Below are 27,899 nucleotides of genomic sequence, written 5' to 3'. Positions count from 1 at the left end.
CTGTAGGGGATAGAGAAATGGAGTGTAATGTGAGCAATTAGAGGACCCCGAAGATGATGTATCAGTATCAGGACTGTCGGAGGTTTACAGGTGCTAAACGATACTTCAGAAACAAGTTGTCAACGCTTGATGCTTGATGGGCGGAATATGGGTCTCGAGTTTCCGTTAGTTGTCCACCAAGGAATCAAGTTCTAGTCAGCCCAAAATCCACCCTCCTCCCATTGGCTTGCGTTCCTCAAATGAGGACATCTGGTAATTGCATGATTCACTCTCAGTTTCAGCTGTTTTGCCCCCACAATTTCCCCTTTTCCCTGCAGGTGCTCAGTCCACATCCATCAATAATTTACGATTTGTGCCTCTTCTATTTTCCGAATAGTGAAGTTTCTGCTTCGATTTACCAAGGGTTAACTTTACATTTTTCAGCTGGTCATTGTGGTTGACATAAAGGGTCTCGTTTCGCTCCAGTGAAAGAGGGAAACTGATTTCTCTCTTGTTTTTCTCCCGAAAAAATTGTAATAATTTTTGCTCTTGCCAAAAACGAGGGAGTAACATCTGAATAAAGGTGTTAAATGTCAGCTCGAACACTGAACCCTTTTACATTATTCAGTTTTCTTTGGTGGGTTATTCTGGGGGTACCAAATGTTGCTAATTGGAACAGCTGCTTTGGATTTTAAAAAGCAAAAAACATTATTTGGCAAGAATTATGGAAATAATAGAAAATCATTTCATTATTTATTCGTCGTATCTGTAATAAGAATATTAAAATGTAATGGTAAGACCCATTAACTTTTGAATTAGAAACATTTACCCTTGTCAAGAACTTGGAGCTTTCTTGTTAATTTATTTGTATATACCTTGGACTTAGTCTTATTGTGAAGTTTTACTTTAAACATTTTTTGTAGTTTTTAAGTCAGGCTTCTCATATAACCCCGCATAAGCTCTGCAAATTGTGTATTTTTATCTTTCAAAAATGCATTATTTAAATCTTTTTTTAGGCAGTTAAGTTTTTAATTTGTTTTAAAAGGTTTTTAATATCAGTATTATTTTTTATCTAAAAGGTTACCTTTTATATTAACTAACGACCAAAGAGTATTAATTTGAAGATCTTTCGTTTCTATGTGTTCATCTATTGATTCTGTTAAAACTGCAGTTTTCTGTGGTAAAACTGGTTCCTAACTAACACAAAAATCAGAAAAACACTCGACTTCATTATGTTCAACCAGTAAATTCAACAACCGTCGAGTATGAACTAATCTTAAATGAAACAATCGACTTAATTTTTAGATTATACATATAGGCGAAAAAACAAACTTATAAGAAGGTTTTGTGTGGTGAGGTTAATGCGATAAGACTTGCCCTGGACAAGCTTTTAGTTTGGGAAAAATCTGTATTTGCTTACAATGAATTTTTTCTTATCAGACAAATGATTAACTATGTATGCGTATGTACTAGTTTAAAGCTTTATGTGATTTTATTTACACAGAGAAATTAAATGACCTTCACATTTCCATTTTCAAAAACCTATACTTTCTAAGAGAACATTTTCCATGAACTTTTTTCCATCGACAATCGTCGCCATTTTGAAGTTTCCCTAGTGAAGAAAACTCACCCTTTTGGTAACCTCAAACTCCATTTTTCCCTCCTCCTCAGCCACACTTCATAACAGTTTGTTAGTTTTATTTTTAAAAGTGTCGCACGCACTTAGGTCCCTACTTTCCCTCCCCAAATCGAGACCCTCTCGTTGTCTTTCGGTACAATTTACAGGGCGCAATAAAAACAAAATGAAATTAAGGCGAGTGCAACCCTTGAAAAGTGCTTGAAATGTGTTCATTTATTTTTGGAAACCCCCTAGGACGAACGTCCATGTCCCCCCTTTTCCAAGGGGCCAATCATCGCGAAGGGATTAGATGGTCTTTGGGCGTGTGGCACCGCAAGATCTTTGTCATTGAACTTGAAAAAGAGCCGAGGAAACGTGCCACAGACAACTGGGGAGTCTACCCTTTCAACGCATTTGGGCAATCTGACGTGATCCTAAAAATACAACACACTCATCCCTTTCGGAACCCTTTCCTTTTTCCCTTGTATCTTTTTATCTCTCGCCTGTTGCATCATCATCATCATCGGGTTCTACCCTCGTCAAACATCGAGTACGGGCTCTCAAATTAACCACCAATAAAAAGGCAACACTTCATAAAATAAAAAAGAAAGGAAAACAACTTCCGTTTTTTCATTGTTTCCCCTCATGATCCTGATCCCTCGCCTGTTGCTCCCTCGGATATTTTTTAGGCTGTTCCGTAATCGAGGAGTCGTTAGGTAAACACCCTTAATTTGATTTTTAGCGCCACTTAACATGAGGGCACTTTTTTTTTATCCATACGATATGAAGATGGGGTGAGTTCTTTTTAACATGGTAAATGGGGAGGGTAAAAAATATATGAGCATTACAAAAAAAGTTGACATGGTAATTGGTGTATCGGATGCTCGAAATGAAGCCATTATTATGTAATTGACCTTTATCGGAAATTAGCTGGGAGGGAAGTTTTTAAAGGGCGTGGTTTTTTGTGGGTAAGATCGGATTTTTAAGGGGAGTGTTTTTTATCAGCCATTATTATCGGTTTGAGATAGTGGGGTTGTTTTTTATGGACAGATTTGATTTTTATTGTTATGACAATTATCGTAAGTAGGTATAAACGGTTAGTATATATTGTTTTAAGCAAATAATTTTTTAAAGTCATAAAAAATGTGTACTGTTAGAAGAACATTAAATACTTTTTGTTTCTCCTTAGTTGTAACCTTTAAACTTCCCTATATTAGGATAGGAAAACTAAAATCGAATAGTAGTAATCTTAATGGAATTCAATTTCCCTCTTTTCAGGGATCAGCAGTACGCAATGCCTAGATCTCTGGGCATACTTCGGCCCTCATCTGCTGCAGTCTGCGCCTTTGTCCGCATAATGAATTCATCACATCAAATGCTGATCCTGGTTGCGATCGCAGGACTCGTCGATAGGCGAACAGAGGAAAACCCAACAATTGAAATCCAACGAGCGGAGGCAAATGCACAAAATTCAAATGTCATTCAAATAACGGCTGTCAGGACAATGGCCACGCACGCGGTCAGGATCGAAGTGGTAGTAGGAGTAGGAAATACAGCCGAAAGGTGGTTGAGGTCCTGCGGAAAGATGACGAGGAGTGGGAGAGGTAGCAGAAACGCCTGCATATCATTTAGGGACTTCAGCAAATCTATGTACTTCTATTTTCTCTTTAAAATGCACTTGGAAAAAAAATTATACATACGTTTGAAATTACCATCGAAACAGAGTTGATAACCAAATGTTGGATATATGATATATCTATCTATATATATTTATTTTTTTAACATTTAACTCCCATTTATTTCGAGTGTACTGCAATATCCTGGCACAGGATACATGTATATGGTTATTGTTTTCGTGTTCCATCCGGTTTGGCCTCAGCTGACTGACAGCCAGCGGCCGACGGCTACAAAAACATTCCGCATTCTGCACCTCCAGCCAAAGGCGACGATGATGAGGACAAAGTCGGACTGCCGGCTGAGGCCTCGACTGTCGACTTCCTTTCCGCCGCCAAACCACAACAGATCCACCCGGTCCATCAGGGTTTCTTGTTTCTGACCCGATAAGCGTGACATTTTCATATTGCCGGCGATCGCAATCTCAATTCTCTCAATCAGAATTCAGATTTCCCAGTCAACCATAGGTTCATTCATCTATTGATTGCAGCTTTGCCATTTCTAAGGCCAATCACACGCTGACGGGATTAGCAGAAGTGCTGTTTTTTATCTGGGCTAATTGGACCGAGCCATTCTTTGTCCTCCTAAGCGGACAGCCATGAAATCAGAGTCCGATCATCCGATGGGCCAGCTCTGATACATGTCTCTCAAGGTCCTTTCTTATCTGGCTTTCTTTTTCCAAGGGCGTGCAATTGGCGTTAAATTTGAGCTGACATTTAGCTTAAGGACTAGCAAGGAAGGACTTTCTTCTTTGATCTTGGTCGATATAAGACGATCAAAGACGACTTAAAGTATTTTTATTTTAGCTATACGTTAAAATTTTCAAGAGTAATTTTTAGAAGAATCTTAAATGCTTAAGAATAAATAATTTGTAGGTTATAATATTACAATATAGTACTTTAAAAATATATAATTCTCCAAATATAATCCACAATATCTACCATCTACAATATGAACTGTGGCAGCTGTTTAAGGAGCACCCTTTCCTTGGAGCACATCAAATTTTGGAGTTTGTAAAATTAACTAAGAACTACCAGAAATTAGGGCATGACTCCATAACTCGCCAGTCGGGAGCCAGGGCAGATGTCAAGCTGCTAAAGATCACACTAAATACAAATATCGCCCAAGGAGCTCGGCTCATTTGAATGAGGGGTCTCAGGCTCAGTTCCCGGGAAAGCAAACAAATTCCTATCCTCAAGTCCCAAAGGAGCAGACATAAGAAAATCATTTGTTTTTGGGGGAGGGGGGAAGGACTCCAAGGGATCAACCCTGAGTCAAATGCCAAGAGTCCCCTTCGGAAAATCTGAATGTCGCGTGTTGGCGCGTAAGATTTGTGTTTTCCGGGGTCGGCGTCTCGGAAAAAATCGGGGTCACACGAGGGGTCGGGGTCGGGGCTCAAGGCATTATAATAGGCTCATTTCCTTGCCTGCTCCTTCGGCTCCTGCTTTTCTGAGCGTAATAGCGTAAACATTTAACGGGAGCGTGCGCTGCGCACGCGCAACATGAACTCACATGGCGACCCGAGTCCTTAGTCCTTAAGTTCCCTACCCTTCGACCCTAACCTCATCCCGATACCAATCTCCGCGCCATTGTTTGATTTCCTTGAGGATTTGCGCGTCTTATGATTGATTCAATGTTTTGTAACGATTGTTGTTCCCATGATTTCTCCATGTACACGATCACAATCTTGTGGCATTCTCTATGCAGCATTATGAATCTTTTTATGCGTTTTCGTGGGTGTTACGTTTGGTTGGGGGATCAGGGTTGGGAACTGTCTGTTTGACAAATATTCAATTCATCTTCCTTCTAAATAAAAGGCGAGGAAAAGCTGAAGCCAATGGGAAGTTACCATTTAATGATGCATGGAGAATGGCTAAGAATAATCGAGATAATATTTAAGAGACTCGCAGAAAATAAAACATATATTTTAGATTCCTATTTTAATATCAACAACTTCCAACTGCTAATATACAATTTAAAGCATTAAGGAAAAACAATACAAAATATTTTATAAGTCTTCAAAATCTTGTTCGACCTATCTAACCGTTTCTGACAATCATTTAATATTATATACAGATTAAAATACATACATGGTTAAAATTTTACTCCTGAAAACGAATTCCGTGTATGGAGTTGAACACAAATCCTTTTTTCTGTATGTTGGTCCCCCCGACAACACATGATGTCGCAGTAGCAGCAATCCGTGATGCATGTGGCACATTTAACACCTCCAATTCATAATGAATGAGTTAAGAGCATCAACAAACCAAGCACGAACATATAGGCGGAGGACTACTGCACATGGGACCCCAATATGGATTGGGATCTGTGATCTGGGTGCCGTCGGAGGTGCTTGTTCGCCACGCCCGCATCGTCCAGGACATGTGTTAATCAAGGGGCAACCTCAGCAGCGCATAACTCAGTTGCAGATGGACTAATTTTTGTATAAGTCGGGTAATACTCCCAGGAGGTGGGGTAAACCCTACACAGCTGCCCAAAGGACTAAAAATAGTCGATGGCAAGGTGCAGGCTGCGTTACAATTTATGTGACACAATTCTCATGTTTGCGCTTAATTTTCATTTAATTTTTATGGGCGCCAAAAGATGTCGGACGGCTGCTGCTTGGATACTACGAAAGACCCGGCCAATTTTGGTATCCAGATCGGTACAATGAGGCGGACAAAGAAGGTAACATGAGCTAAAAAACCAATAGAAGTAACAAAATGTGACAGGCAATCGGAAGAAGACAAACAAATGAAGAATCCAGAGAAAAGCGCAATTGTTGCAGGATGACAATTGAATGCAATCCGGAAATGTCCTGCGTGGACAAGGATCGATGGCCATCGCCCAAGTGGATTTCCTTAGCCACTCAAAGAGTGAGTAAAAGATAAAACAACTCAAAGAGAGGGTCTTTCTCCTTAGTTTTCTGTAGAAATAAAAATCAACCCCTATATGAAGACTCAACTCGATTCCGTTTGAGTTAGGATCGGTTTTAGCAACCAACTCGGAACAGATTGAGTGAAGATCTGTTGAGATGAGTTTTCTGTGATTTCGAGACCCCAGGAGTCCTCCCAACAGATTCAAACTTGACCTCTAAGGCGACCTCAAAGATGGGAAATGGGAGATGAGAGAAGCGCGCGCGTTGCTCCTTTTGTGCCCTCATCCCTCGCATCCTTCGGGTCACCTCCTGACCTTTTCATTTGGCACCCGCTTGCCCTTTGTCTTTCGCCCGGGATCGTTGACAAAAGACCTGGGGCATTGCAATAAATGTGATAAAGATTGTTTTTTGTTTTTTCCCTTTCTGTGCAATTGCTTGGACACCGTGCCATAAATTGCCCATAGACCGGTGATCGCCAATCGCTGACCGTTGATCATCGACTAGGGGTTTGGTTTGCAAGGAAATAACCTGAATGATGCCTTAATTGTGGGACAGGCAGCTGAAACTGTCGGGTTCCATTGAACTACCCTGCAATTGTGGGAGTTTAACGCGTGTTTTGCTCTGATCAAAGGTCCGTCCTTAGGCGCTAGTCTGATATCTTACACATGTAATGCTTTAAATTATCGCTGATATCTGTATGTTCCCGTTTGTCCACCGCACAGTTAAACTTAATGCTTACCACAAATGTTGTTAATATTCCTTAAAAATAAATAAATATATATATATATGGTCACATAGATCATATTATATATTTTATTTGTATATTCCATAAAATATTACTGATGCTAACAGAATTTCGTAACTATCTTATTTGATCTTATATACCATCACTATAAGTTATAACCCACCGAAACTAATGAATGGTGTAATTTTAAATTATGAGTTGCACCATTTATTTTAAATTCAGTCAGGCAAAACCAGTTATCGGTAGAGGTTCAACATTGGTGGTCTAATGAGGACTACCGCATTACCTATTGTAATTATCCTTCTAGCAGGTCTCCTGAAAGTGGGTGAGTAGGTGTCCTTAACTTTAGTAATAACCAATCAAAGTTATACCCCATTTAGGTGGAAAAAGACACAAAGCATCTACAGAAACGGTAAGGTTTTGAGTTTATGTATCTTGTAAACTCACATGAGATTATACAAACTTTATTTTTACAAAGGATTCCCTGCAAAAGACCGATGCAAGGTTTAGAGACTTACTAAGGGAGATTAATTCGACGTACCATAATAGACCCCTTAACACAGCAAACAATAAGGAATTCGAGAAGTATTTCCGAAATGTTTTATCTGCCCTAAACTTATCCATTTATGACCTAGGTACTAAAATTGATATTTACACAGATTTTACAGTTTACAATCAAATTAGATTAGAACTTGAAAGAGAAATGTTTAAAAAGAAACAAGTTGCCGAGAGACTTCTTAAGTTTAAAAATCTTTTACCAAAGTGTCGAACGTTTTTTTCAAATCAATTAATCGAACTGAAGGCGAGCTTCACTAAATCGAACTTAATGAAAATGGAAATATTACATGATCCCAGTCCAGAGTGTGAAAACGTTGAACTAGAAAAGATTTTCGTTCCCCCAACTCCAACTCCGAAACCCAGGAATTATGATCAAGAGCTTCATGATATTTTGCAAAAATATAAGAAGCGTCCTTGGGGGAAAAAAAAATATGTAGAGTTCGACGGACAAATATGGAAAGTGTTCATGGCCACCAATAAGGAAAGCAAACATAAAAAAAGAGAGGCAGTGGACGCGTTTCTGGCATATGACGACAACCGTGACAAACTGGATAAGGCCTTGGCAAGTAGAATTGGAAAATTTAAAAACGCATTGGAACTGAAACACATTCAGCTTGCAAATCTGACCTAATAAGCTTAAATAGGAAACTAGCTCAAGCAATGTTCAAAACCATTCAGGAAAAACACACAATCCTAGTCGCCACAAACTATGTACAATCTTGTCTCTAAAATCAAAGGTAACAATATTACTTTTACTTTACATATTAAAGTTTGTATTTATCTAAATTTATTTTTGTTGCCAAGAACACAATTGCTTTAGAAACAAAAAAAAGTACCGCTTAGTCTATAAAGTTAAATTAAATGATGCAATACCATTTTAGAAACATACAGTTTTTAAAGTATGTTGTTTTTATACAAAATCTTAAAGTCGAATCTATTTTTTATTGCCTTGACTGGCTGACAGTTGCTTTCGAATCCGGGCTTGGGCTTCCACTGGCCAGTTTTTGAGCTCGTCCTGACCGCATGGCAAGCAAAACGTGGCTGTGTAGTAAAAACTGCAACCAGGATCCTTGCACACTGTCTTGGAACAGATGGAGCAGTTGGCCCCCAGTGAGATATAGTATTCTGCCTTTGTCTGCCAACGAGGTGGAGGTGGCTGGAAGGGATCCCGCATCACGTAGTTATCCTCCGGATACTTGATTCCCAGGGAGAAAGGCGGTTTCCTTCCAAAATAGTGAACCATCTCCTGCATTTCACAGCCAGAGCAAAGAAACTCAATGCGTGCTATGCGTTCATCCTCTTCCTCGGGATCTGTGGGCTTCTTTTCCTCCTCTGGCAGCTCTAATCGTTGAATCTCAGCTGCCTCGTTGTCCAGGACGAAGTCGTCATCGGCCTCCATTTCTGCAATACCAACAGAGAAACAAGGAACTGGGCAAACTTTGACGATGACTAGGTTACGTTTACTACACTAATAACAATGGTAAAATAACAAATTGTGGTTCAAATTAGCTTGTGGGTCATTCAGCGAACGCCTGGCGGCGCTTTCCGGGCAGATCCTCCGGCCACCATTCCGGCCGTTCGACAAAGCAGCGCTCCCCATCGATCATCAGCTCCGGACGACCGTTTAGAACCTTCTCGATGCGCAGCAGAGCCACACCATGATTGTGGGCAGATCCAAAGACGCGGCCCAGTTTCGCGCCGGCCACGGAGGTTACTTCCTGACTGGAGCCCGCCTCGATTGGGGCCGTCAGCCGGATGGGCATATAACGCTTGCGGATCACACCCGAATGATGGACGCGGGCGGTCAGCTCTTGGCCCACATAGCAGCCCTTGTGGAAGCTAACGCCGTGCAGGTAATCCGCATTGGCCTCGAGGGGAAAGCACTTGCCCGGCGGCAGTTCTGAGCTGCCCTCGCCCACTCCTTGCTTATAGCGCAGCAACTGGTAGTTGTTGCCCGGGGTGGCAGCTGTGGCGATGCCAAAGTCGGCGAAATTCTTGGTCAGCTTGGCCCAGTCCATGTCGGTGGGCGCCAGGATGCGAGTGCCCAGGGCGGGCAGCCTTGGATCGGGCGATACAAACAGATCTGGATGCGGATTGGGCACAGCCTCTGAGGCGTCCTGGAAGTTAAACATCACCCAAGTGGTGTACTCATCATCCACACTGTCTACTTCGATGCGCCGGCGAACACGGTAGGTGCGCAGATGGCGCCGGAAGTCCGAGGAAGCCTCGCGATCGCACTCCACCAGGATGGTGTCCGGATTGTTGGTGCGGTAAAGGATGGTGTCGTACAGGACCCGACCGGATTTGTTGAGAAAGTGGGCGTACTGGGAGGCAGGACCTCCATTCGACTGAATTTTCGCCACATCGTTGGTCGCCAGACCCTGCAGGAAAGGCACCACCTCGGCCCCGTGGATGCGGATGAGCTCCCGGTTGGCCAGCGGCTCGAGTGTGAAGTTCCGCTGACCGATGCCCATCGGCCGGGCATAGGGAATCCGCAGCTCGTGGAGATTACGTATGTGCTGCCGCGCCGCGAGCAGGAACCGCGGATTTGACCACCTATTCATGCTGCAAAACGGAGGCATCGGATGCCGGCAATTGGTATTCGGAGTGCCAAAGGAAATCGCTCTTACCTTGTGTAGTAAATATTACTCAATTTATTTTATCTAGCAGCGGAAACTTAAATTTTGTACACAAAACAAAGTCAGGCGAGGAACTGACTTTTTGGCACCCGGCTCATAATATCGGGACTTGACAGTTCGTTAGAGATGAGCGCTTGATGGGGTTTTTAAACGTGACACGGTTGCGGATGCACAATAACTTCAAAACTTGAAACTAATAAAACTATAGAGTATCACAAAGATTGTTATAAATTATAATTGTAACCAATTTTATTCTGATTTTTAAGATCAATAAATTGGAACACACATTTAAAAAATAAACCAAATTTAAACTTTTTGTAATACAATTGATATTCCCATTTTTAAAAATCTTCAAATTGAAAATTTATTGTATAAATATAAAAGTTTTGACTTATTTATTTTTTAATATTAAAGTTTTGACTTTTTACTTATAAAGTCACCACCAAAAATATATCCCTTTGAACATTCAATTTATAAAAGTATAGAAAACAATTTTATTAACAAAAATAGAATTGTAAAATCAAGAAATTTTTAAATTTAGTCCATACCCGGTTTTGTTTGTAGTTTAATTTTTTAACATTTCAACTCACTTCACTTATTTTCAGATAGATTCCGTCACGGTTCCATCTCTAATCAGCTGTTTTCTATCGTGACACCACATCATCTTGTTTCGCCTGGCCTATTTTAGCCAATTCTACACGAAAAATCGGTATTTCGATGCGCAGTGGGCGCAGCCACTCTGCTGGAAACACAAGAAATTAGTTTTAAACAAAACAAAATGAGTCAATACAGCCACGTTAAGTATACGCAATCGCCGACGCCGTCGGTGGTATCCGGCTACTCGAGCGCCTCGCGGCTCCACTCGCCACTCCCGCCGCCCGCCAACCACCGGAGGGACTGCCTCTCGGCGACCACCAAGAGCTACAAATACCTGCGACGTCTGCTCAAGTTCAATCAGATGGACTTCGAGTTTGCCCTGTGGCAGATGCTCTACCTCTTCGTGGCGCCCCAGAAGGTGTACCGGAACTTCAACTACCGCAAGCAGACCAAGTCACAGTTCGCCCGCGACGATCCGGCGTTCCTGGTGCTCCTGGTGGTCTGTCTATGTGGTGAGTTCTACGCCCAACCACCCACGGGGAGGGAAAGCATCTTTACATCTGATGGAGTTCCATATTTCACCTTATCTAAGAACAACAAATCAGTCAATAGTTCTATCTTAACGAGCAAAACCAAATTATTTCACCAGTTGCCAATAATATTGCTCTTAAACAGCAATCCTCATTTTCTTCTCTTTACACTTCACACATATATTAATTCATAAGCTTTAAATCAAATATTGAGTACTTTAAGGATAGAACCTAACCGTATTAAGCAAAAGAATGACTATCCGTTTCTTCAAAACATATTTTTAAGGTTGCTGGCCACATTATCAAGCTTAAAATATACTTAATAATAACTTCAATACCTTTCCACAGTCACCTCGCTGGGTTTTGCCTACGTACTGGGACTGTCCTTCTGGCAGAGCATCTCCTTCATCTTCTACGTGGTGTTCGTGGACTGCATTTTCGTGGGCATCATAATTGCCTCCTTTTTCTGGGCGGTGACGAATCGGTATCTGCGCACGAACAGTCTGGAGCCGGACATTGAGTGGGGCTATGCCTTCGATGTGCATCTGAACGCCTTCTTTCCACCCCTGATGCTGCTGCACTTCATCCAGCTGTTCTTCTACAACTGGCTGATCAGCCAGACGTGGTTCATCTCCCGATTCTTGGGCAACACATTCTGGCTGCTGGCCATGGGCTACTATGTGTACATCACCTTTCTGGGATACAATTGTGAGTTATATTAGGCATTGCCATTTTCTCTAATAATACGATTTCCATGTTGCAGGCATTCCCCATCTAAAGAACACCCGCATCATACTCATCGCCCTGCCCATCATCTTCCTTCTGTTTCTGGTTGTCACAATTATTGGCTGGAACGCCACGATATCCTTCGTCAACTTCTACAAGTATCGCGTATATTAATCATGTAACGTGCGTTGTAAATTATTTCGCGTTTAGCTGCTAAGCACTATACATTTATGACTAATAAACTAATTAATTTAGCGTTATCCAAATCGAAGGTGTAAGAAGTGCTCTTTCATAGTTTTCAAATGAAGAAGAATGATTCTTTTCAATATAGTTATTGACTGTCATTTTATAATTTAAACCCTGAAGCCATTAATAGAAGTATTTAGTTTTAGTAATTTTTGTGAAATTGAAGAGCGACTGTAAATTAAAATTCTTAGCTGGCTTTAACCATGTACTTCAACATGTTCCGAGTTTATTAATCTACAAAATGGACAACAAATGCATTTACGCCAGCTGCTTGGGCTTGACGAAGGTGCGCTTTCGCTTGTTGCGCTTGCGCTGCAGCTCCAGGGTGTGCAGTTCCGTGTGCACCTCGGCGAAGATCTCTGTCTGCTCCTCCTCGGGAATCGAGCTGCGGTAATCCTTCATCATGTCGTACTTTTCCCATGGTTTCTGCACCTTGGCCGCCGACAGGCGATGCTTGTCCTTCAGATACTCATCGATGTTGGCCACGCCGCGCAGATTCTGGCGCTCCCAACGCTCCAGCCAAGGACGTGGTCGCAGCACCACCTTGATGTCATTCACGGGCACCGGAGCCCCCTCCTCCAGCGGTTCCGCCTCCATGTTCTCATCGAAAGTGCTGTACTCCGGCAGAGCGTCACGCAGGTAGAACAGACTGTCATCCAGACGCTTCTCCAGCCGCAGAACCTCCACCTTTTGGATGGTGGGATCGTACAGCTCGTAGACCACCTCCATGCCCTGGTGATCGATCACGTTGCGCAGGATGAAGCGGGCACGCAGTCCACAGCGATCCCTGTTGATGCAGATACCCACGAAGCGACTGGTCTTGCCGGCGGCATGGGGATCGGAACTGGTCACTGCCAGCACGGAGCCGACATAGAACTCGGGCAGATCGATCTGTTTGCGCCGGTCCAGCATGTCCAGGCGCTCCAGTTTCTCGCGGATGGGGTTGCGCCACTCCACCTTGGGATCGGGCAGGAATTCCGGGTAAACAAACCGATAGTTGGCCGGAATAATGGGCTTGCGGATCACAGGAGGAGATGGTGGTGTTGGCGGGGCAGCCGGAGCCTCTTTTTTTTGTTCCTCCTGATTTTCAACAGCATGTTCCGCCGTTTTCGTGGAGTATGTGACTGAAAAATAAGTTTCCTGAATGTGTGCCGTTGGGGAAAATGTGGATACTTACCAATCCGCTTGTAGGCGCCCTGCTGCACCACTCTGCTTAGCAAAACTCTGGTACTTAAGTTCATTTTTAATAGTTTTACCAAGTCGCTGAAACAAATAAATGTTTAGATAATCATGCCGCACGATAATCAGCTGCTGCCAGAGATGACGATAGCAGAGTTATCGATATATTCCGCGAACGGATCAGAGCAGAGACTGCCAACTTGTTTGATTTTACATTAAAAAAAGTAACTGACTTTTAAATATGTTTATATTCATAACCATAAGCTTATGGCAAAAAGAGTAAAAGAGTTCACACATTTATTAAACATTCATAAGCTCTTTGTTGTTTTTCGAATGGGAAAAGGCCTTATCCTCAATTTACTACTTGATTGCATAATTCTTGTATAAATTATTTCCATTTGATAACGCTTTTATTTGTATGAATATTTCGTCAATTGCCTGCCTAGTAAAAGAAAACACTAGAAATCAATAGGAAATAACGACCCACTCAATAAAAGTAATATGTGGAATATCAACAATTAAATTATTAAATATCCTAAGTAATAGTAAAATCCATGTAAAGTTTACTTAAACCATTTCAATTTTTATTTACATAAAAAGTTTACCTTAAAGTTTAATAAACATACATAAGATCAGTTTTCCCCCAATAAGAAAATGTCTACAAAAATATCTTCTGTTGAAATACTTTTATCAAAGATAATTTATTTTCCTGATGTTACAGTGCAAATCTTTTAAAGTATATCAACCATCTTAGAGGAGAATGATGGGGGTAAGGGTCAATAGTAACTGGGGGAATTCCTGTAGGCGGTAAATGGATGTAGCCGGGTGATGACTTTATGAGTCTCGATTCCTAATCCTTGAGGATTTCGTTGACGGCGTTGACGACGTGGCGGGCAGAGATGCCGAACATGTCGATGAGGACGGTAGGAGGACCCGAGCGTGGCACGGTGGGCACGAACAGGTGCTTGACCACAAAGTTGCGCTCGCCAGCCAGGGCGCTCAGCACAGCCTCACCCAGACCACCTTGCCTGAAGGGGATAAAGAAAAGAATCTAGTTAGCAAAGGAGTGTCCTAAAAAGATTCTAGATAAAACTCACTGGTAGTGATCCTCCACAACGACCACACGTCCTCCGCACTGCTTGCCGTGCTCAATAATCAGCTCGGCATCCAATGGCTTCACGGTGAAGGGATCGATCACACGGACGGTGATGCACTTCTTCTCCAGCTGATCGGCGGCAGCCAGGCACTCGTACAAAGTGATTCCAGCTCCGATCAGAAGCACCTCGTCGGAGCTCTTCTGGCGCACAACCTTGCCCTTGCCGATGGCGAAGGGTTCCTCGTTGTCGTAGATCACGCAGGTGTTGGGACGCGACGTCCGGATGAAGCAGACGCCCTTGGTGTTGGCGGCCAGTTCCACGGCACGCTCCGTGCTCACCGCGTCCGAGGGATAGAAGATGGTGCTGCCCGGAATGGTACGGAACATGGCAACGTCTTCCAGACCCATCTGGGAGGGGCCATCCTCACCGATGCTGCAGCCGCAGTGGGAGCCCACAAAGTTCACGTTGGTCTGCGAGATGGCGCCCATGCGGATCTGATCGAAGGCACGGGTGAAGAAGGTGGCAAAGGTGGACACAAAGGCCACGGTACGGCGACGGCAGGCGGCTCCAACGGCCACGCCCACCAGATTCTGCTCAGCGATGAAGCACTCGATGTAGCGCTCCGGGTCGAGGTTCTTTAGCTTGTCGGAGAAAGTGGAGTTCTTGGTATCGCCATCCAGGGCAACCACGCGCACGTTGTTCTGTCCGATCTTGGCCAAAGCCGTGCCGTAGGCCAGACGGGTGGCAATGGAATCGCCCAGCTTGTAGGCTGGCGGCGTGTTCAGCTTAATATTGCTGATGTCCACCTCGGGAGCGGCGCCCGTCTTGGACACAGGCTTGGGAGCCAGCTTGACGCTCTTGTTGACAATCAGACCCTCCAAATGCTTGATCACCTCGGCGGCCTTGTCGCCCAGCGGCTTGCCGTGCCAGTTGTCCAAATCCTCGATGTTGGGGAAGTCCTTGCCCTTGAAGGTCTTGGCGATGATGGCGGTGGGCTTGCTCTTGGTGATGGCAGCGCAATGGAAGGCCTTGGTCAGCTCCTCGACATCGTGTCCATCGACGACCACGGCGTTGAAGCCGAAGGCCTCCAGACGATCGCGGTACACATCCAGTTTGTGCTGCAGGGAGGTGGCCTCCGACTGACCCAGACGGTTCACATCGAAGATCACGCAAAGGTTGTCAAGTTTGTAGTGACCGGCAAAGTGCAGCGACTCCCAGATGGATCCCTCGGCGGACTCGCCATCACCCACGACCACGTAGGTGCGGTAGTCGGCCTTGTCGAAGTTCTTGCCAACATAGGCCATTCCGGCGCCGACGGCGACTCCCTGTCCCAGGGATCCGGTGCCCACATCGATGAAGTTCAGACGGGGCGTGGGGTGACCCTCGAGATCGCTGTCGATCTTACGCAGGTTGTTCAGATCCTCGATGGGGAAGAGGCCAGCCTCAGCCCATGCGGCGTAAAGGATGGGAGCAGCATGTCCCTTGGACAGGATGAAACGATCGCTGGAGGGATCGCGAGGGTGCTTCAAGTTCAGACGCAACTGCTGGAAGAACAGCACGGACATGATCTCGGCGATCGAGGCACATGATGTGGGATGGCTATAACGAATGAAAAAGAAGCAAAATATTAGATTGTAGAACAGACTTTGTGTACTTTATTGAGGTTGAGGCAGGTGTTTATTGAACCGGAGTAGAAGTCGACCTTCGTTATAAAGGCCGAGGTGGAAAAGGAAAGTATGTGTAGAAAAATTTAGCAAAAAATAAAACTTTGTTGCTTAAACTTTTTGTTATATGTTAAGATTAACTGAATCTATTTCGTTAATATTGTTAAAAGCTTTAATCATTACTGATTCTTTTTATAAATGTCTTGAAATAAACCGAAGGTTTAAGATTTCTGTAAAGTCTCAATATCAAGAGTATCCAATTTCAATGTATAAATAAATAGTATTATCTCCAATTTGCAGAACTCTGAGTTCCCATGCTATCGTGTTCCAACAAATAAGATAAATTCCAAAAGAGAATTGCAAATCTGGCACAACTCCAACCGCATAAACAAGCAACCCTAGGCAAAAAGGGGGGCTCGTCTTACCCCCAGACATATAAATAAACCATATCGCGTAAACAACATGACATATATGGTGTGATTTTCCTGTATGTACAAGTGCTAGAATATATTCATCGCAATTCCTCACCGGTTTCAAGACCTTGAACTTCCCTGATCCCCAAAAAAAAACCCAAATTCTAGGGTGGGTTTCACGATGGGGTTGCATGCTGATCTGCGTGGACGCACGTGTTTCCAGATAGTTCCCAAGTGCGTCCCCATTTCCTCCAGCCATATCAAGAACTAATGAAGGTGATACGGAGTGTCAGAAATGACCCGGCTCGACTATTTTATCAATTTTCAGTGATTTTCGATTATCATGCGGGGAACACACTTGAGCTGGTCACCTCTAATCGGTCATATCGTTGCCAGTGAGTAACCAAACCCGGCTTATCTCGCCGGCAGAGGTCACATTTAGAGCATATAGAGCAGATCTTATCTGAAACCGTTAAAAAAAAAACACGGAAAAACTAATGGAGGCGATAAAAGTGTTTTCCTTATCAGCATACTCTATTTTTTATTTACTGTTGCAGTAATACTTTGGTCGCGTCTATCCGAGATATAATTACATTGAAAGCTATAAGGTCGTAAATCTCGAGTGCAGGGGATCATTCCATTAATATTCCCATCCCTTTCATTCCCGTCACAAGCTGTGCTTTCCAACACTTTTATATACAGACTTTCATATATCAAACGCCGCTCTTTGTATTTTTGTATGTCACGCCATGTGTAGGTACATATGTACATATGTGGGTATTGGCGGCGTCGGCTTTTTGAAAGCCACGCACAAAAACAAAACAGAATTTAAAAAGCAGTAACAGAAAAAGCTTAATTTTTCAAGGTTGTCGAAGGTCAAAATAACATTAGCCTAGAAATTAAGGTGAATGTGGCTTATCAGTGAGTACGCAAACAGAGCGACAAAATTCGCAAATTCACTAAAGTCACAGGAAAACACGTGGCTTGGCAACAGAAAGTCAGGGGTGGCTAAGGGGGGTGTTTAAAATAAAACCGGTCTTTAAAACTTTCATGTGAAAGTGGAGAGTTATATAACTTAAATTAAATTTGGCAAAACAAATACATAATCCCCTTTGTAAACCTTTTCTACAACCGCCCCTGGAATAGAGGGGTCACCTTTGAAGCAACAAGTGCAAGGTGCACAACTTTTGAAATTCGCTGCTCACAAATATATGCACACTTTGATTTACTAATGGGTTTCCATTTATGCGTTAGCTTACCCCGATTTGGAGGCCTGGGTGGCGTTGATGGAGTGAATTCGCAGCTTGTGGGCCAGATCTTTCAAATCCTGGACGGTTTTGGCCTCGGGCTTGTGGTACGACATCTTGCGGATATTGGTGTGAAATGGATCCGTACGAATGCGGTTTTTGATAGTAGGTTGCACAACAACGACTCTTGAGAGTTTCGGATTCGTTAGCCAAAGGGTGACGCCTCTATGTTTGCAAAAGACAGACAAGAGTATCGACGTGGTGGAGGAGCTGGAATCGAAGTTGTCAACGGACCGCTGCAGCCGGCTTCTGGGAACGAACTACTCTCGTCGCCGGCGCCGCGGTCGCTTTTACGCTGGTGGGGCTCAATCTTGGGAGCGAACTCGCACTCGCAAAGTCACCGCTAGCTGGAGTCCAATGCTCTGCTCACGCTTCACTCGTCGGGGCTGGAACGAGATGGATATATATAGACATCAGTTCGGGTCGCACCCTCTAGTCTGGACACAGCGGCGGGAAGGTAACTAGTCATGATCAATGCAAGATAAGATAGTTTTTATGTTGTTTCTAAAGTATGAATCTTCCGATTCCTCCAATTTAAATAATAAACTGATACGTTTATTTTCTAAAAACAGATGAGTGAAGAAAATACAGTCTTTGAAACGCTTAGTGTGGAATATGTAAGAATGTAAGGAACAAATGTAAAGGTGATCAAATTGCTTGTTATACAATTTATTTTGTACCATTTACAAATTATATTCATAGTATGGAAAAAACCTTTTGAAATTTAAAATACTACTATTGGAAATACCCCATTTTATAGCAAGACCTATTATTTTGAGCGCATTTGTATGTCATGCAGCAGTTTAACAAGAGAACGGCTCTCTTTTCGTTACTTTCCCCTCCTCTCTCGTGAACATAAGGCGAATTTGCCGCCAACGAATTCAACCTTCGATAGCTCAGTTGGTAGAGCGGTGGACTGTAGTTGGAAGAACACGCAATAGAAATCCATAGGTCGCTGGTTCAAATCCGGCTCGAAGGATCGGAAGATGTAATCTTTTTTATTTTATTTTATTATTTTTTAATCACAGGACTGCAATTTTGAAAATGCTCAATATATAACTGCAAAACTGATGAACCGTGAAAATTGGAATGAAATGTAATTAAAACATATTATAATACCAGCTCAAAATAATAACAGTTCAACAGTAAATTTATAAAGTTATTTTAAACGTGCACCTTTTAAAAGTCCGTAAGTGCAAACGAACAAAATTGACCATTTCTTTTGACCTGGATAATTAAATAAAATTAACAAACAGAAATCAAACTTCTCGTTTGTGCGCATGCACAAAACTCACATTGGCCGCCCGTAATTTCAACCTTCGATAGCTCAGTTGGTAGAGCGGTGGACTGTAGTTGGTTCAAAATGCAATAGAAATCCATAGGTCGCTGGTTCAAATCCGGCTCGAAGGATTTTTTGCTTTATTTTTTATTGTTTTTTTTTTAAGAGATGCCAATTGGTTTGAAAACCCGCATTAAAAAAATTATAATTATATGAATTTAAGCACTTGATACAGAAAATAGACTAGTCGTTTATAACGACTCCGTCTGGCGATTGTTATTTAAAAACCACCAACAATCAAAAGGAAAATACTAAAGAAGCAGATGGTCATAAAATATCCGAGGCCCCAATAGATGGATTAACAATCTGAATATTAAATTAAGTTGACTATTTACCAAACAAAGTCTACCGAACGCTCGCGATTATATGGATACCCGGGGAAAAACATGCACCTCAGCACACCCCCTTCGATAGCTCAGTTGGTAGAGCGGTGGACTGTAGTTGGAAGACATGCAATAGAAATCCATAGGTCGCTGGTTCAAATCCGGCTCGAAGGATTTTTTGTTTTTTTTTTTCATTTCATACAAGTAAGGATGTCGGTGCTAATAACAAGAAGTTCTAGTACAAGAATTTCGTAAAATGTTTACATCTGTTTCTTGTTTTGAGGATCGTTCGGTTAACTTAATTTTACATTACCTTTTTCGCTTATGAAGAATTGCCGCCTCCCAGTATAACTCGTTTTTTTGTATAACAAGAAATTTGAATGCCTGAATCGAAAGTTATTCCAAATATTTAAAGAGATACTTTGAAATGTACATTTTTTGGACTGAAACCTAAAGCCCTACTTGATATTTTTTCCTTTTTCTTTGCGATGAACCAAAAATATGTTTTTCTACCATTATAATATCAAGCTTCCATTTACTTATTAAATTACAATTTTAATATATAAGTTAAGTAATAGATTACAAATTTTATTTAATAATTTAGCGTCTTCTTTTATTTATTTATGCGTACAAGTCGATATATTTTTGTCACAAGTAAATATGCAGATCCAATAGTTAAAACGGTCTTATGACTATCAACTCTCGCTTTCCCGTCTTAAAGATTCAACCAATGCATAAATTAGTTAGCAAAATAGTCAACGTTAACAATAGTTACTTTTAAATATACATTTGTTGCACTCAGCCTCCGACCGTCTCATTTCCAACTCGTTGCAAAGTTTTCTACATTAAATACGAATTTATAAAAATAGGCATTATGTTTGTATTTATGTACTTATGTTTGCTAATCGGTAATTAGGTCTAAACAACATTATGTTTTGTGCACACATTTTGTCCAAGTACATTGAAAGCTGCTGCGAGTGCACGATCTGTTAGTGTTGGCAGCACATTGATCAGCTCAGCTAAATCGTTACTTTTATTTATAGTATTGTACAAGCGGGTTCCAAATAAATTACAAAATAATTGCATCAACAAAATAAAACAAATGCTCACAAGGGATGTACGAAAAATAGTTAAATCGTTTTACGACGTTAGCAAAATAAATTACAATCGAAAAAAAGAAATATCACTAGCTAAAAAGCGTTGAAGAGAGTGTACGAAAAACGATAATAAATTATAATACAAAATCGATGAGTGATCGTTGATTTGCTTAGACTCAGTCCAGGGCGATGCCCTGTATCCAGGCGCTCAGATCGCTGCCTTCCGACTCCATGATGATCTCGTCTGGCTCCTCGCTGGCCAGCAAATGCTGCGCTGCCGTCCGTCCGCTTAGATAGGCGCCGTGTACAGTAGAGTAGAAACTGGAATGGGTGTGCTCTCCGGCAAAGACTATGGCGGGCTAATGAGATACAATAAAATTAGTTTAGATTTACAAAATAAAAATAGCTTATAGAAACAACCTTCATGGCCTGAGGCGTGGCGTATAGGGGCTGGGCAAGGTTTTCGATGTCCTCCTGAGTGGCCCCTACGGGTATCGAGGTGTAAGCTCCGCCGGTAAAGTCCTGCGACTTCCAGCTAGTGCTGCAAAGGGAATTTTGGTTAATATAAAAACATCAAACTAAATTATTTGCCTTTGCCATACCACACACATCGCTTCGGTTTGGGCACATAGGGATCCTGAAGAAAATTTCTCAGTATTTCCGTGCATTTTTCCGCCACCGCCTCGTGGGGCAGTGTCTCCATGAACTCCGCCTCTCGACCCGAAACCCAGCCCAGCAGCAGTGTGTCCGTCATCTTGGCAAATGAGTATATTTTCTTGAACCAATTCTTGCTCAGATACGCTTCGCTGGCCAGCTCCTCTTCGGTGCTGTTCATATCCCGCTTATCGTCATCCCAAAGCAGCATAATCTCTGATATATCGGCACTAAGGAATGGCCGTTCGTACTCCAAGAAGATCTTGTCAACGGTGCCGAACATGAGATTCTCGATGGACTCCTGTTTGAACTGCGGCAGCACAGGATCGAAGAGAGTTCGATGGTTGTTTTTTAGCACGCCCAGTGGTATGGTGCATATCACATGGGCAGCATGAAACACTCGACCGTCCTCGCAATCTACGCGAACATGTCCTGCAGGAGAATCACAATTGCCGCTGGAGTTTGACTCCACGGAGCCGCCACGAAGTCCCCCCGTGGGCACTTCCGTCACTGTTCGCTCCGAGTCGTCCGAGTGCTCGTCCTCTGAGTTCTCATCAACCGTCTCCAGTCCGGTAAAGGTCTTTTTTCGCTTCCAGTGAATTTTCTTCACTGGACATTTGGTCAGGATGGACTGCTTGGGTATCTGGGCACCCAGCGGTCGCAGGATGGAGCTGTAACCAGACGGCAGCACTATGTTGCCACCCTGTAGCTCCGTATAACTGCCTAAACGGGAGAATACATTTATGTTTCAGTTTGCATATGTTTTCCAATATTCCAGGCACTCACCTAGTTCGAGGAGATCCACCTCGTTCATGTTATTGCAGCCCGTAATGCAGGTCTCTCGCTTCAGCAAGCAGTTGAAGATGGACTGCTTCAGGCGCTTCTCCTTAGGATCCTGCACGCCACTCAGGTAGATCTCGATCTCGTAGTTAATGTGCTCGCCCACACTGTGAATATCCGGCGGCGGGCTGTACTGACACAGGAAATACTCATCGCAGCGCCTCAAGAAACAGACGTACGCTTCGTAGATCTCCTGCAGTATGCTGAATGGCACCTGGTGCCCGTCCTCCGTGGTGGCCACCACCTTGTGCGGTTTTGGTACGTTTACCACGCTGACTAGACCATGCTGCACGGCCAGCTCGAAGATGGGGTTGCCCAGGACGCCGTGTATCCAGTTGGCGCCCAGTTCAATCTGCGTAATAAAAGTGAGATAATTTGAGAGTGTTCCAGTGGTAAATTGGTGTTCTAGGACTAGTGACTGACTAAAGCTTTTTGTTTAAAAATAGATAAATGGCGTTCAACTTGCCGGTGATAAACAGATAAGAACTGACCTAGATCATTTTATTTAGGGGGCGTAGAAAGTGAATTTAAAATGCAAAAGACAGTACGTAAAAGCGGAAAGTTTTTGTAATAATCATGTTTAGATCATTAACGAAAAGACTAACTAAAATAGTTTAAGTCATGCTACTGCCTATGAAATAATGAAATATTGTGAAATAAATGCTACTAAAAAGCATTATTTTATAAAGGGTGTCGTCAATGAACTTTAAAAATATATTTTAGATATTAAGGACCTATACCTATCCTTATAAACATGTATACTGGCGGTTTTTTCAGCCCTATATATAAGACTACGTGATCGTGGGCCCGCAAACCCGTGAGTTTATTAGGGCATTGCACTAGATACGTCATCATTGTCTTAATTCAGAAAAACCCTATCTTATCTACCCAAAACGTTGCCAAAGAAAGTTGTATAACAAATTCCTTGATAAGGCACCGCCAGACCGGTCAAAACTATGCAAATAAACAGAAGAAAATCATTGACATGTGGGGACTTTGAATATCTGAAAGCCACATTGAGTGCAATTAAATAAATTAATGGGCCCAAAGGGGCCATGTAACACACAAAAAGCTAACATTAGGCAACTGAGGAACAAAACAGGAATATTTATAAAAATAGCACCGATGAAAAGCGAGAACAGCTGACCGACTGCGCAGTGCTTGGAAAAATCTATAATCAACTTCTGGGGCGAAGAATCTGTTACAACATGCTCAAAGTTTTTCCGAATCGGGAGTTGTTTAATCCTATCCTATGGTTTCGATTGCGGTTTGTTTTGGTTCTTGGTGCTTGGGGGTTATATAACGATGGCTACCTTCTGATTATTGCTGAGCGGTATGGACACTATACGTCCGCCCACCCGGCCCCGTGCCTCCAGAATGATGAAGTCCTCGCAGCCGTTTTGTAGAAGGTGATTGGCGGCCGACAGTCCCGCCATTCCGGCTCCAATGATCACGATCTTTACGTTGGTATTGCTCCCCGAAGTTTGGGGCTGATCCCCAGCGGCTCCAGCAGTCCCCATGTTGGCCATTCCCTCCTCCGTGGGCGAGGGAGCGGGTGTTACGGGCTCCTCCTTGTCGCCCATTGCTACACTTTGGTTTCTCTGTACATATGCGAGTTGGTTGTATTCCCCCGGTTAATTATTTATGTTTTTTTAATGCCTTTAAAGCCTCATTTCACTTTTTTTAACACTTTTCATTCGCCTGGCGAGTCGCGCGACTGTTTTGACGTTTATTTGACAGCAGCTTTTGCGGTTGGGGGAGGTAACAGCCAACAGCTGTTCAAACGGGGACTAAATATGCTGTTTTTAGCTACACTCATTGTTTTATAAGAGTATTACTTCATGTTTAGCATATTTAATAGTAATGTCTATCAACTTCTTGGATTTTTATTGAAAGTTTTGGTGAAAACTGAACCAACAGCTGTTGTCTATGGCGTTGCCAGATGCATTCAAAGAAAGGTAAACAAGGCTATTGGCATTTTACAACACTAGAAAGTATCAATATTTACAAAAATGGGATTTCTAAATACTTTTGTTTTTTAATTGCGTTGTTGTAAAATGAAATGATATAAAACATGCTACAAATCTTTCAATAATATAGATATTTCACTTACAATTATAATCAATAAAATTGAACATTTAGCTATTAAACATTACCTGAAATCCAATTCTTTTTATTCACAGCCTAAAACACATAGCAGCATAAAACTAAATAAAAACAAATAGAAATAAACATTTAAGACCGATAAATACAACCACTTGTTATCGACCACCTGCCAGCGCTAACAGAGCTGCCAGACAGTTCCAACGACCTGTGTACATAAATTGCTTGCCTGGCTGATAAAAACACAAGTTTTTTAAAGCTAATAATTGCCTGAGATTAGTGAGGCAATTAATAAATCCCGATTAACGAACAAGCTATGTGATCAGCAAACGATTTGAAACTATAAAACACCCGCAAGATGGCCGACGCCTACTGCCTGACGAACTTTATTGATTTTTCGCTGTCGCTGTCGCTGCCGCTGAAACACCACAATCGCATCAAGGTGAGCAATCCAGTTGAAGCGAATCTCACCTGTAATTTGATAGCCACCCACTCACCGATGAATCTCATCCCCCTCCTTAGTACACCTGCTTCGACATCTCCGACAGCTATATCATCTTTGGGGCCTCCTCCGGATCGCTGTACCTGTTCAATCGGAACGGCAAGTTCCTGCTCTTGATACCCAACAAACATGGAGCCATCACCAGTCTCAGCATTTCGGCCAATAGCAAATATGTGGCTTTTGCAACGCAACGATCGCTCATCTGCGTGTATGCCGTCAATTTGTCCGCCCAGGCGACGCCGCAGGTGATCTTCACGCACCTGGACCAATCCGTGCAGGTGAGCTGCATCCATTGGACGCAGGACGAGAAGCAGTTCTACTATGGCGACTCCCGCGGACAGGTCAGCCTCGTCCTGCTCTCCTCGTTCATCGGGCACAGCCTGCTGCTCAACATGACCGTGCACCCGCTGCTCTACCTGGACTCCCCCATCGTCCAGATCGACGACTTTGAGTCCCTGCTGCTGGTGTCCAACTGCACAAAGTGCATTCTCTGCAATACGGAGTACGAGGAGTACAAGCAGGTGGGTCCAGGTTCATAATCGCATCACTTATCATTAATTGAACCCAGGGGTGAGAGTTTAAGGGAGTTAGATCTGCATAGAGTTCCTTGCCACATTTTTGTTTCCTATTTTTTATCTGATTATCCTTAATTAAATTTTTGTCAGAGTCCCTAACGTAATTCTTCAGATAATAACACTTTTAAGATCTGAAAAAACACTTAACACAGAAGGCGGACCTGTTACTAGATTAGCTCTATGAGTTACTTAATAATCTATATGCGCTTTAAAAAGGAGACTCACAATATAAGCTATAATTGTTAGATCTCTATCGCTTGATTTCACTTCAAGTGCAACAACGTCGCTATCTTATGTAAGCTGTAATTCCTAGAAGTCATTGAGTTACTGGGCTGTGGTTATGAAAGGCAACTATATTTTATTGATTTTGCAGCGCTCTATGTTTACCCAATAGATTATATTAATCACTCTTTTGTAATTTATCTTTCAGATAGGGAATCGTCCGCGTGACGGCGCCTTTGGAGCCTGCTTCTTTGTCTCGCCGCAGGAGTCTGTGCAGCCATCTCGCATCTACTGCGCCCGACCAGGCAGTCGCGTTTGGGAGGTGGACTTCGAGGGCGAGGTAATACAGACGCACCAATTCAAGGCCGCCCTGGCCACCGCACCTGCGAGGATTCAGCGACCTGGCAGCGGAGCAGACGAACTGGACGCCAATGCCGAGCTGCTGGACTATCAGCCGCAGACCTTGCAGTTCGCCAAGGTCCAAAGGCTGAACGAGGACTTTCTGTTGGCTTTCACAGAGCTGGGATTGTATGTGTTCGATGTGCGACGATCGGCGGTTGTGCTGTGGTGCAATCAGTTCGAAAGGATCGCCGACTGCCGCTCCTCTGGATCGGAGATCTTCGTATTCACCCAATCTGGTGCACTTTATAGTGTCCAGCTGCAGACGCTGCAATCGCACGCCGTTTCCCTCATGCAGCAGTCCAAATTGCTGCCCTGTGCGAATCTACTTCGCCAGCATGTGCGGTACTTTGCGGACAAGGCTCGCGAGGATTACGAGCTAAAGCAGCTGAATCCTCTGAAGCAACTGCTGATCGAGCGACAGGAGTACGAGCTGCTGAATGATATATCCGTGATTTTCGATGCCATCACACAGTGCACAGGCAGCGCTTTGGACACGCAGAGTTCGGGAGGAAGTTCAGCCACCACTGAGCGCAGTTTAAGCGGCGGAAGCTCAGCGAAAGCGCCACAAAAAGGAGTGTACGTTCTGGAGAACGCCTTCTGCGACAACCTGAAACAGCCGCTCAAGTCGGGACACTTCAAGGATGCCCTGCTGACGGTAACTGGTAAATTCGGCAAGAACATCATAAAGTACAAGTTCAATATTTTTGCCGAGGAACAGCAGCAGCTGGTCAGAGAACTAATCCCGGCCAGCGAGCGTTCTCTGCCGTTCAAGGACATCAAGGCGCGCTACGAATCGGGAGGGGAGGATCAGGAGGAGGAGATTGTGAGCCGCTGCAAAAGACCGGTTCCACAGGCTCCGCGCATCAGTCCCGAGGAGAAGACCCTCTACAATCTCTACCTGATCGCCAAGAGCGCTAAATTCAGCCGGACGCAGTGCGTCGATCGATATCGAGGAGTGTTTGATGAGTATGCCGCGGGGGAGCTGGTGAATTTGCTCGAGAAATTGGCCCAAGTGATGGTGGAGCATGGTGATACGCCGGATGAAGCGCAACGCAACTGCTATGAGATGTACTTTGATTACCTGGATCCGGAGCTGATCTGGGAGGTGGACGATGCCACGCGGGATCACATAGCTGCGGGATTTGTGCTGCTAAATGCGCCCGAAAATGCGGAGATTGTAAAGTGTGAGCATTGCTCGTTTCCGCTGCGCTTTGATACCTCCTGTCTGTACCATGAACTTGGAGCCGTGCTTCTGCGATATTTCTGGTCCCGTGGCGAGCAGGTCAAGTGCTTCGATGTGGTGCAGTGTGTTCCGGCACTACTAGATGTCCTAGCTAAATTCTACCTAGCCGAACAGAACCTCACCAAGGTGGTGGCCATTGTTCTCAACTACGGACTGCCGGAACTACTGGCAGATGTTGGCAAGCAACTGAGCGTTGGCGCCTGGGGTCGCTGCTTCGAACAGTTCGTTGAACTCCAACGCGGCAAGCTGATTTGCGCCAATTGTGAGTGCATCTCGGGCGTGGAACAGGAGCAGCTGGGGCGTCACTTCTTCTACAACTGGAACTGCTTCCTCAACATCGCACTGGACCACATGGCCGCCGGGGATACGCTGGCGCTGATCTTCAAGTGGAGCTCGTACATTCCAAACGACGCAATCGACCGGGAGTTCTACTCCCGCTGCCTGCTCAAGGGCTAGACGATCGGGCATTATTATATATATACGATACTATATAGCTATATTTATTGTTCCACTATCTAATCTCAAGCTAAGGCCAATACCAAAAGCATTTATTCTATATAAACATGTACACCAACGATATGTATATTCTAAATACGAGAGTGCATGAATATATTCGAGAGTTCGAGAATTCGAAGAGTTTTTGATTTTATTTATGTATCTTAGGAGGGATAAAGAACACAATATCAAAATAGATATTTTGTATATATTTCAAATCCCAAATTCAATGCCAATTTCCTTGCCTTTTGCTT

General features: G+C 43.4%; 8 protein-coding genes and 3 non-coding genes across 11 annotated transcripts; 6 read left to right on the top strand and 5 right to left on the bottom strand.

Annotated features, from left to right (window-relative positions):
- Positions 1–7,128: 7,128 nt before the first annotated feature.
- Positions 7,129–8,326, top strand: LOC119560790. The gene is made up of 3 exons (XM_037874418.1): positions 7,129–7,219; positions 7,275–7,306; positions 7,373–8,326. The coding sequence occupies exons 1-3, from the start codon at positions 7,162–7,164 to the stop codon at positions 8,081–8,083; spliced, it is 801 nt and encodes a 266-aa protein (XP_037730346.1). The 5' UTR covers positions 7,129–7,161; the 3' UTR covers positions 8,084–8,326.
- Positions 8,327–8,350: 24 nt separating this feature from the next.
- Positions 8,351–10,206, bottom strand: LOC119560791 (cysteine-rich DPF motif domain-containing protein 1-like). The gene is made up of 2 exons (XM_037874420.1): positions 10,083–10,206; positions 8,351–8,853 (listed from the first exon to the last, which is right to left on the bottom strand). Exon 2 carries the CDS (start codon positions 8,849–8,851, stop codon positions 8,387–8,389), a length of 465 nt encoding a protein of 154 aa, XP_037730348.1. The 5' UTR covers positions 8,852–8,853; positions 10,083–10,206; the 3' UTR covers positions 8,351–8,386.
- Positions 8,891–10,226, bottom strand: LOC119560789 (putative transferase CAF17 homolog, mitochondrial). The gene is made up of 2 exons (XM_037874417.1): positions 10,083–10,226; positions 8,891–10,017 (listed from the first exon to the last, which is right to left on the bottom strand). Exon 2 carries the CDS (start codon positions 10,014–10,016, stop codon positions 8,970–8,972), a length of 1,047 nt encoding a protein of 348 aa, XP_037730345.1. The 5' UTR covers position 10,017; positions 10,083–10,226; the 3' UTR covers positions 8,891–8,969.
- Positions 10,227–10,760: 534 nt separating this feature from the next.
- Positions 10,761–12,210, top strand: LOC119560822 (protein unc-50 homolog). The gene is made up of 3 exons (XM_037874467.1): positions 10,761–11,200; positions 11,567–11,926; positions 11,982–12,210. The coding sequence occupies exons 1-3, from the start codon at positions 10,870–10,872 to the stop codon at positions 12,116–12,118; spliced, it is 828 nt and encodes a 275-aa protein (XP_037730395.1). The 5' UTR covers positions 10,761–10,869; the 3' UTR covers positions 12,119–12,210.
- A 172-nt stretch (positions 12,211–12,382) lies between these two features.
- Positions 12,383–13,510, bottom strand: LOC119560821 (39S ribosomal protein L19, mitochondrial). Its single transcript, XM_037874466.1, has 2 exons — positions 13,368–13,510; positions 12,383–13,314 (listed from the first exon to the last, which is right to left on the bottom strand). The coding sequence occupies exons 1-2, from the start codon at positions 13,429–13,431 to the stop codon at positions 12,449–12,451; spliced, it is 930 nt and encodes a 309-aa protein (XP_037730394.1). The 5' UTR covers positions 13,432–13,510; the 3' UTR covers positions 12,383–12,448.
- A 530-nt stretch (positions 13,511–14,040) lies between these two features.
- LOC119559886 (transketolase-like protein 2) lies at positions 14,041–18,199 on the bottom strand. Its single transcript, XM_037873023.1, has 3 exons — positions 17,803–18,199; positions 14,467–16,065; positions 14,041–14,397 (listed from the first exon to the last, which is right to left on the bottom strand). The coding sequence occupies exons 1-3, from the start codon at positions 17,904–17,906 to the stop codon at positions 14,220–14,222; spliced, it is 1,881 nt and encodes a 626-aa protein (XP_037728951.1). The 5' UTR covers positions 17,907–18,199; the 3' UTR covers positions 14,041–14,219.
- A 536-nt stretch (positions 18,200–18,735) lies between these two features.
- On the top strand, positions 18,736–18,829 carry Trnay-gua. Its single transcript has 2 exons — positions 18,736–18,772; positions 18,794–18,829. It is a non-coding gene; the product is annotated as a tRNA-Tyr (tRNA).
- Positions 18,830–19,166: 337 nt separating this feature from the next.
- Positions 19,167–19,260, top strand: Trnay-gua. Its single transcript has 2 exons — positions 19,167–19,203; positions 19,225–19,260. It is a non-coding gene; the product is annotated as a tRNA-Tyr (tRNA).
- A 333-nt stretch (positions 19,261–19,593) lies between these two features.
- Trnay-gua lies at positions 19,594–19,686 on the top strand. The gene is made up of 2 exons: positions 19,594–19,630; positions 19,651–19,686. It is a non-coding gene; the product is annotated as a tRNA-Tyr (tRNA).
- Positions 19,687–20,098: 412 nt separating this feature from the next.
- On the bottom strand, positions 20,099–24,008 carry LOC119559887 (peroxisomal N(1)-acetyl-spermine/spermidine oxidase). Its single transcript, XM_037873024.1, has 5 exons — positions 23,417–24,008; positions 22,050–22,455; positions 21,212–21,986; positions 21,030–21,150; positions 20,099–20,968 (listed from the first exon to the last, which is right to left on the bottom strand). Exons 1-5 carry the CDS (start codon positions 23,684–23,686, stop codon positions 20,786–20,788), a joined length of 1,755 nt encoding a protein of 584 aa, XP_037728952.1. The 5' UTR covers positions 23,687–24,008; the 3' UTR covers positions 20,099–20,785.
- A 382-nt stretch (positions 24,009–24,390) lies between these two features.
- Positions 24,391–27,786, top strand: LOC119560541 (Hermansky-Pudlak syndrome 5 protein homolog). The gene is made up of 3 exons (XM_037874032.1): positions 24,391–24,648; positions 24,729–25,229; positions 25,714–27,786. The coding sequence occupies exons 1-3, from the start codon at positions 24,565–24,567 to the stop codon at positions 27,604–27,606; spliced, it is 2,478 nt and encodes an 825-aa protein (XP_037729960.1). The 5' UTR covers positions 24,391–24,564; the 3' UTR covers positions 27,607–27,786.
- Positions 27,787–27,899: the final 113 nt, after the last annotated feature.

Source organism: Drosophila subpulchrella, unplaced genomic scaffold, assembly GCF_014743375.2.
Source record: "Drosophila subpulchrella strain 33 F10 #4 breed RU33 unplaced genomic scaffold, RU_Dsub_v1.1 Primary Assembly Seq354, whole genome shotgun sequence".
In the NCBI taxonomy this organism is placed as follows: Eukaryota; Metazoa; Arthropoda; class Insecta; order Diptera; family Drosophilidae; genus Drosophila; species Drosophila subpulchrella.
This window is presented reverse-complemented; position numbering and strand designations above follow the sequence as displayed.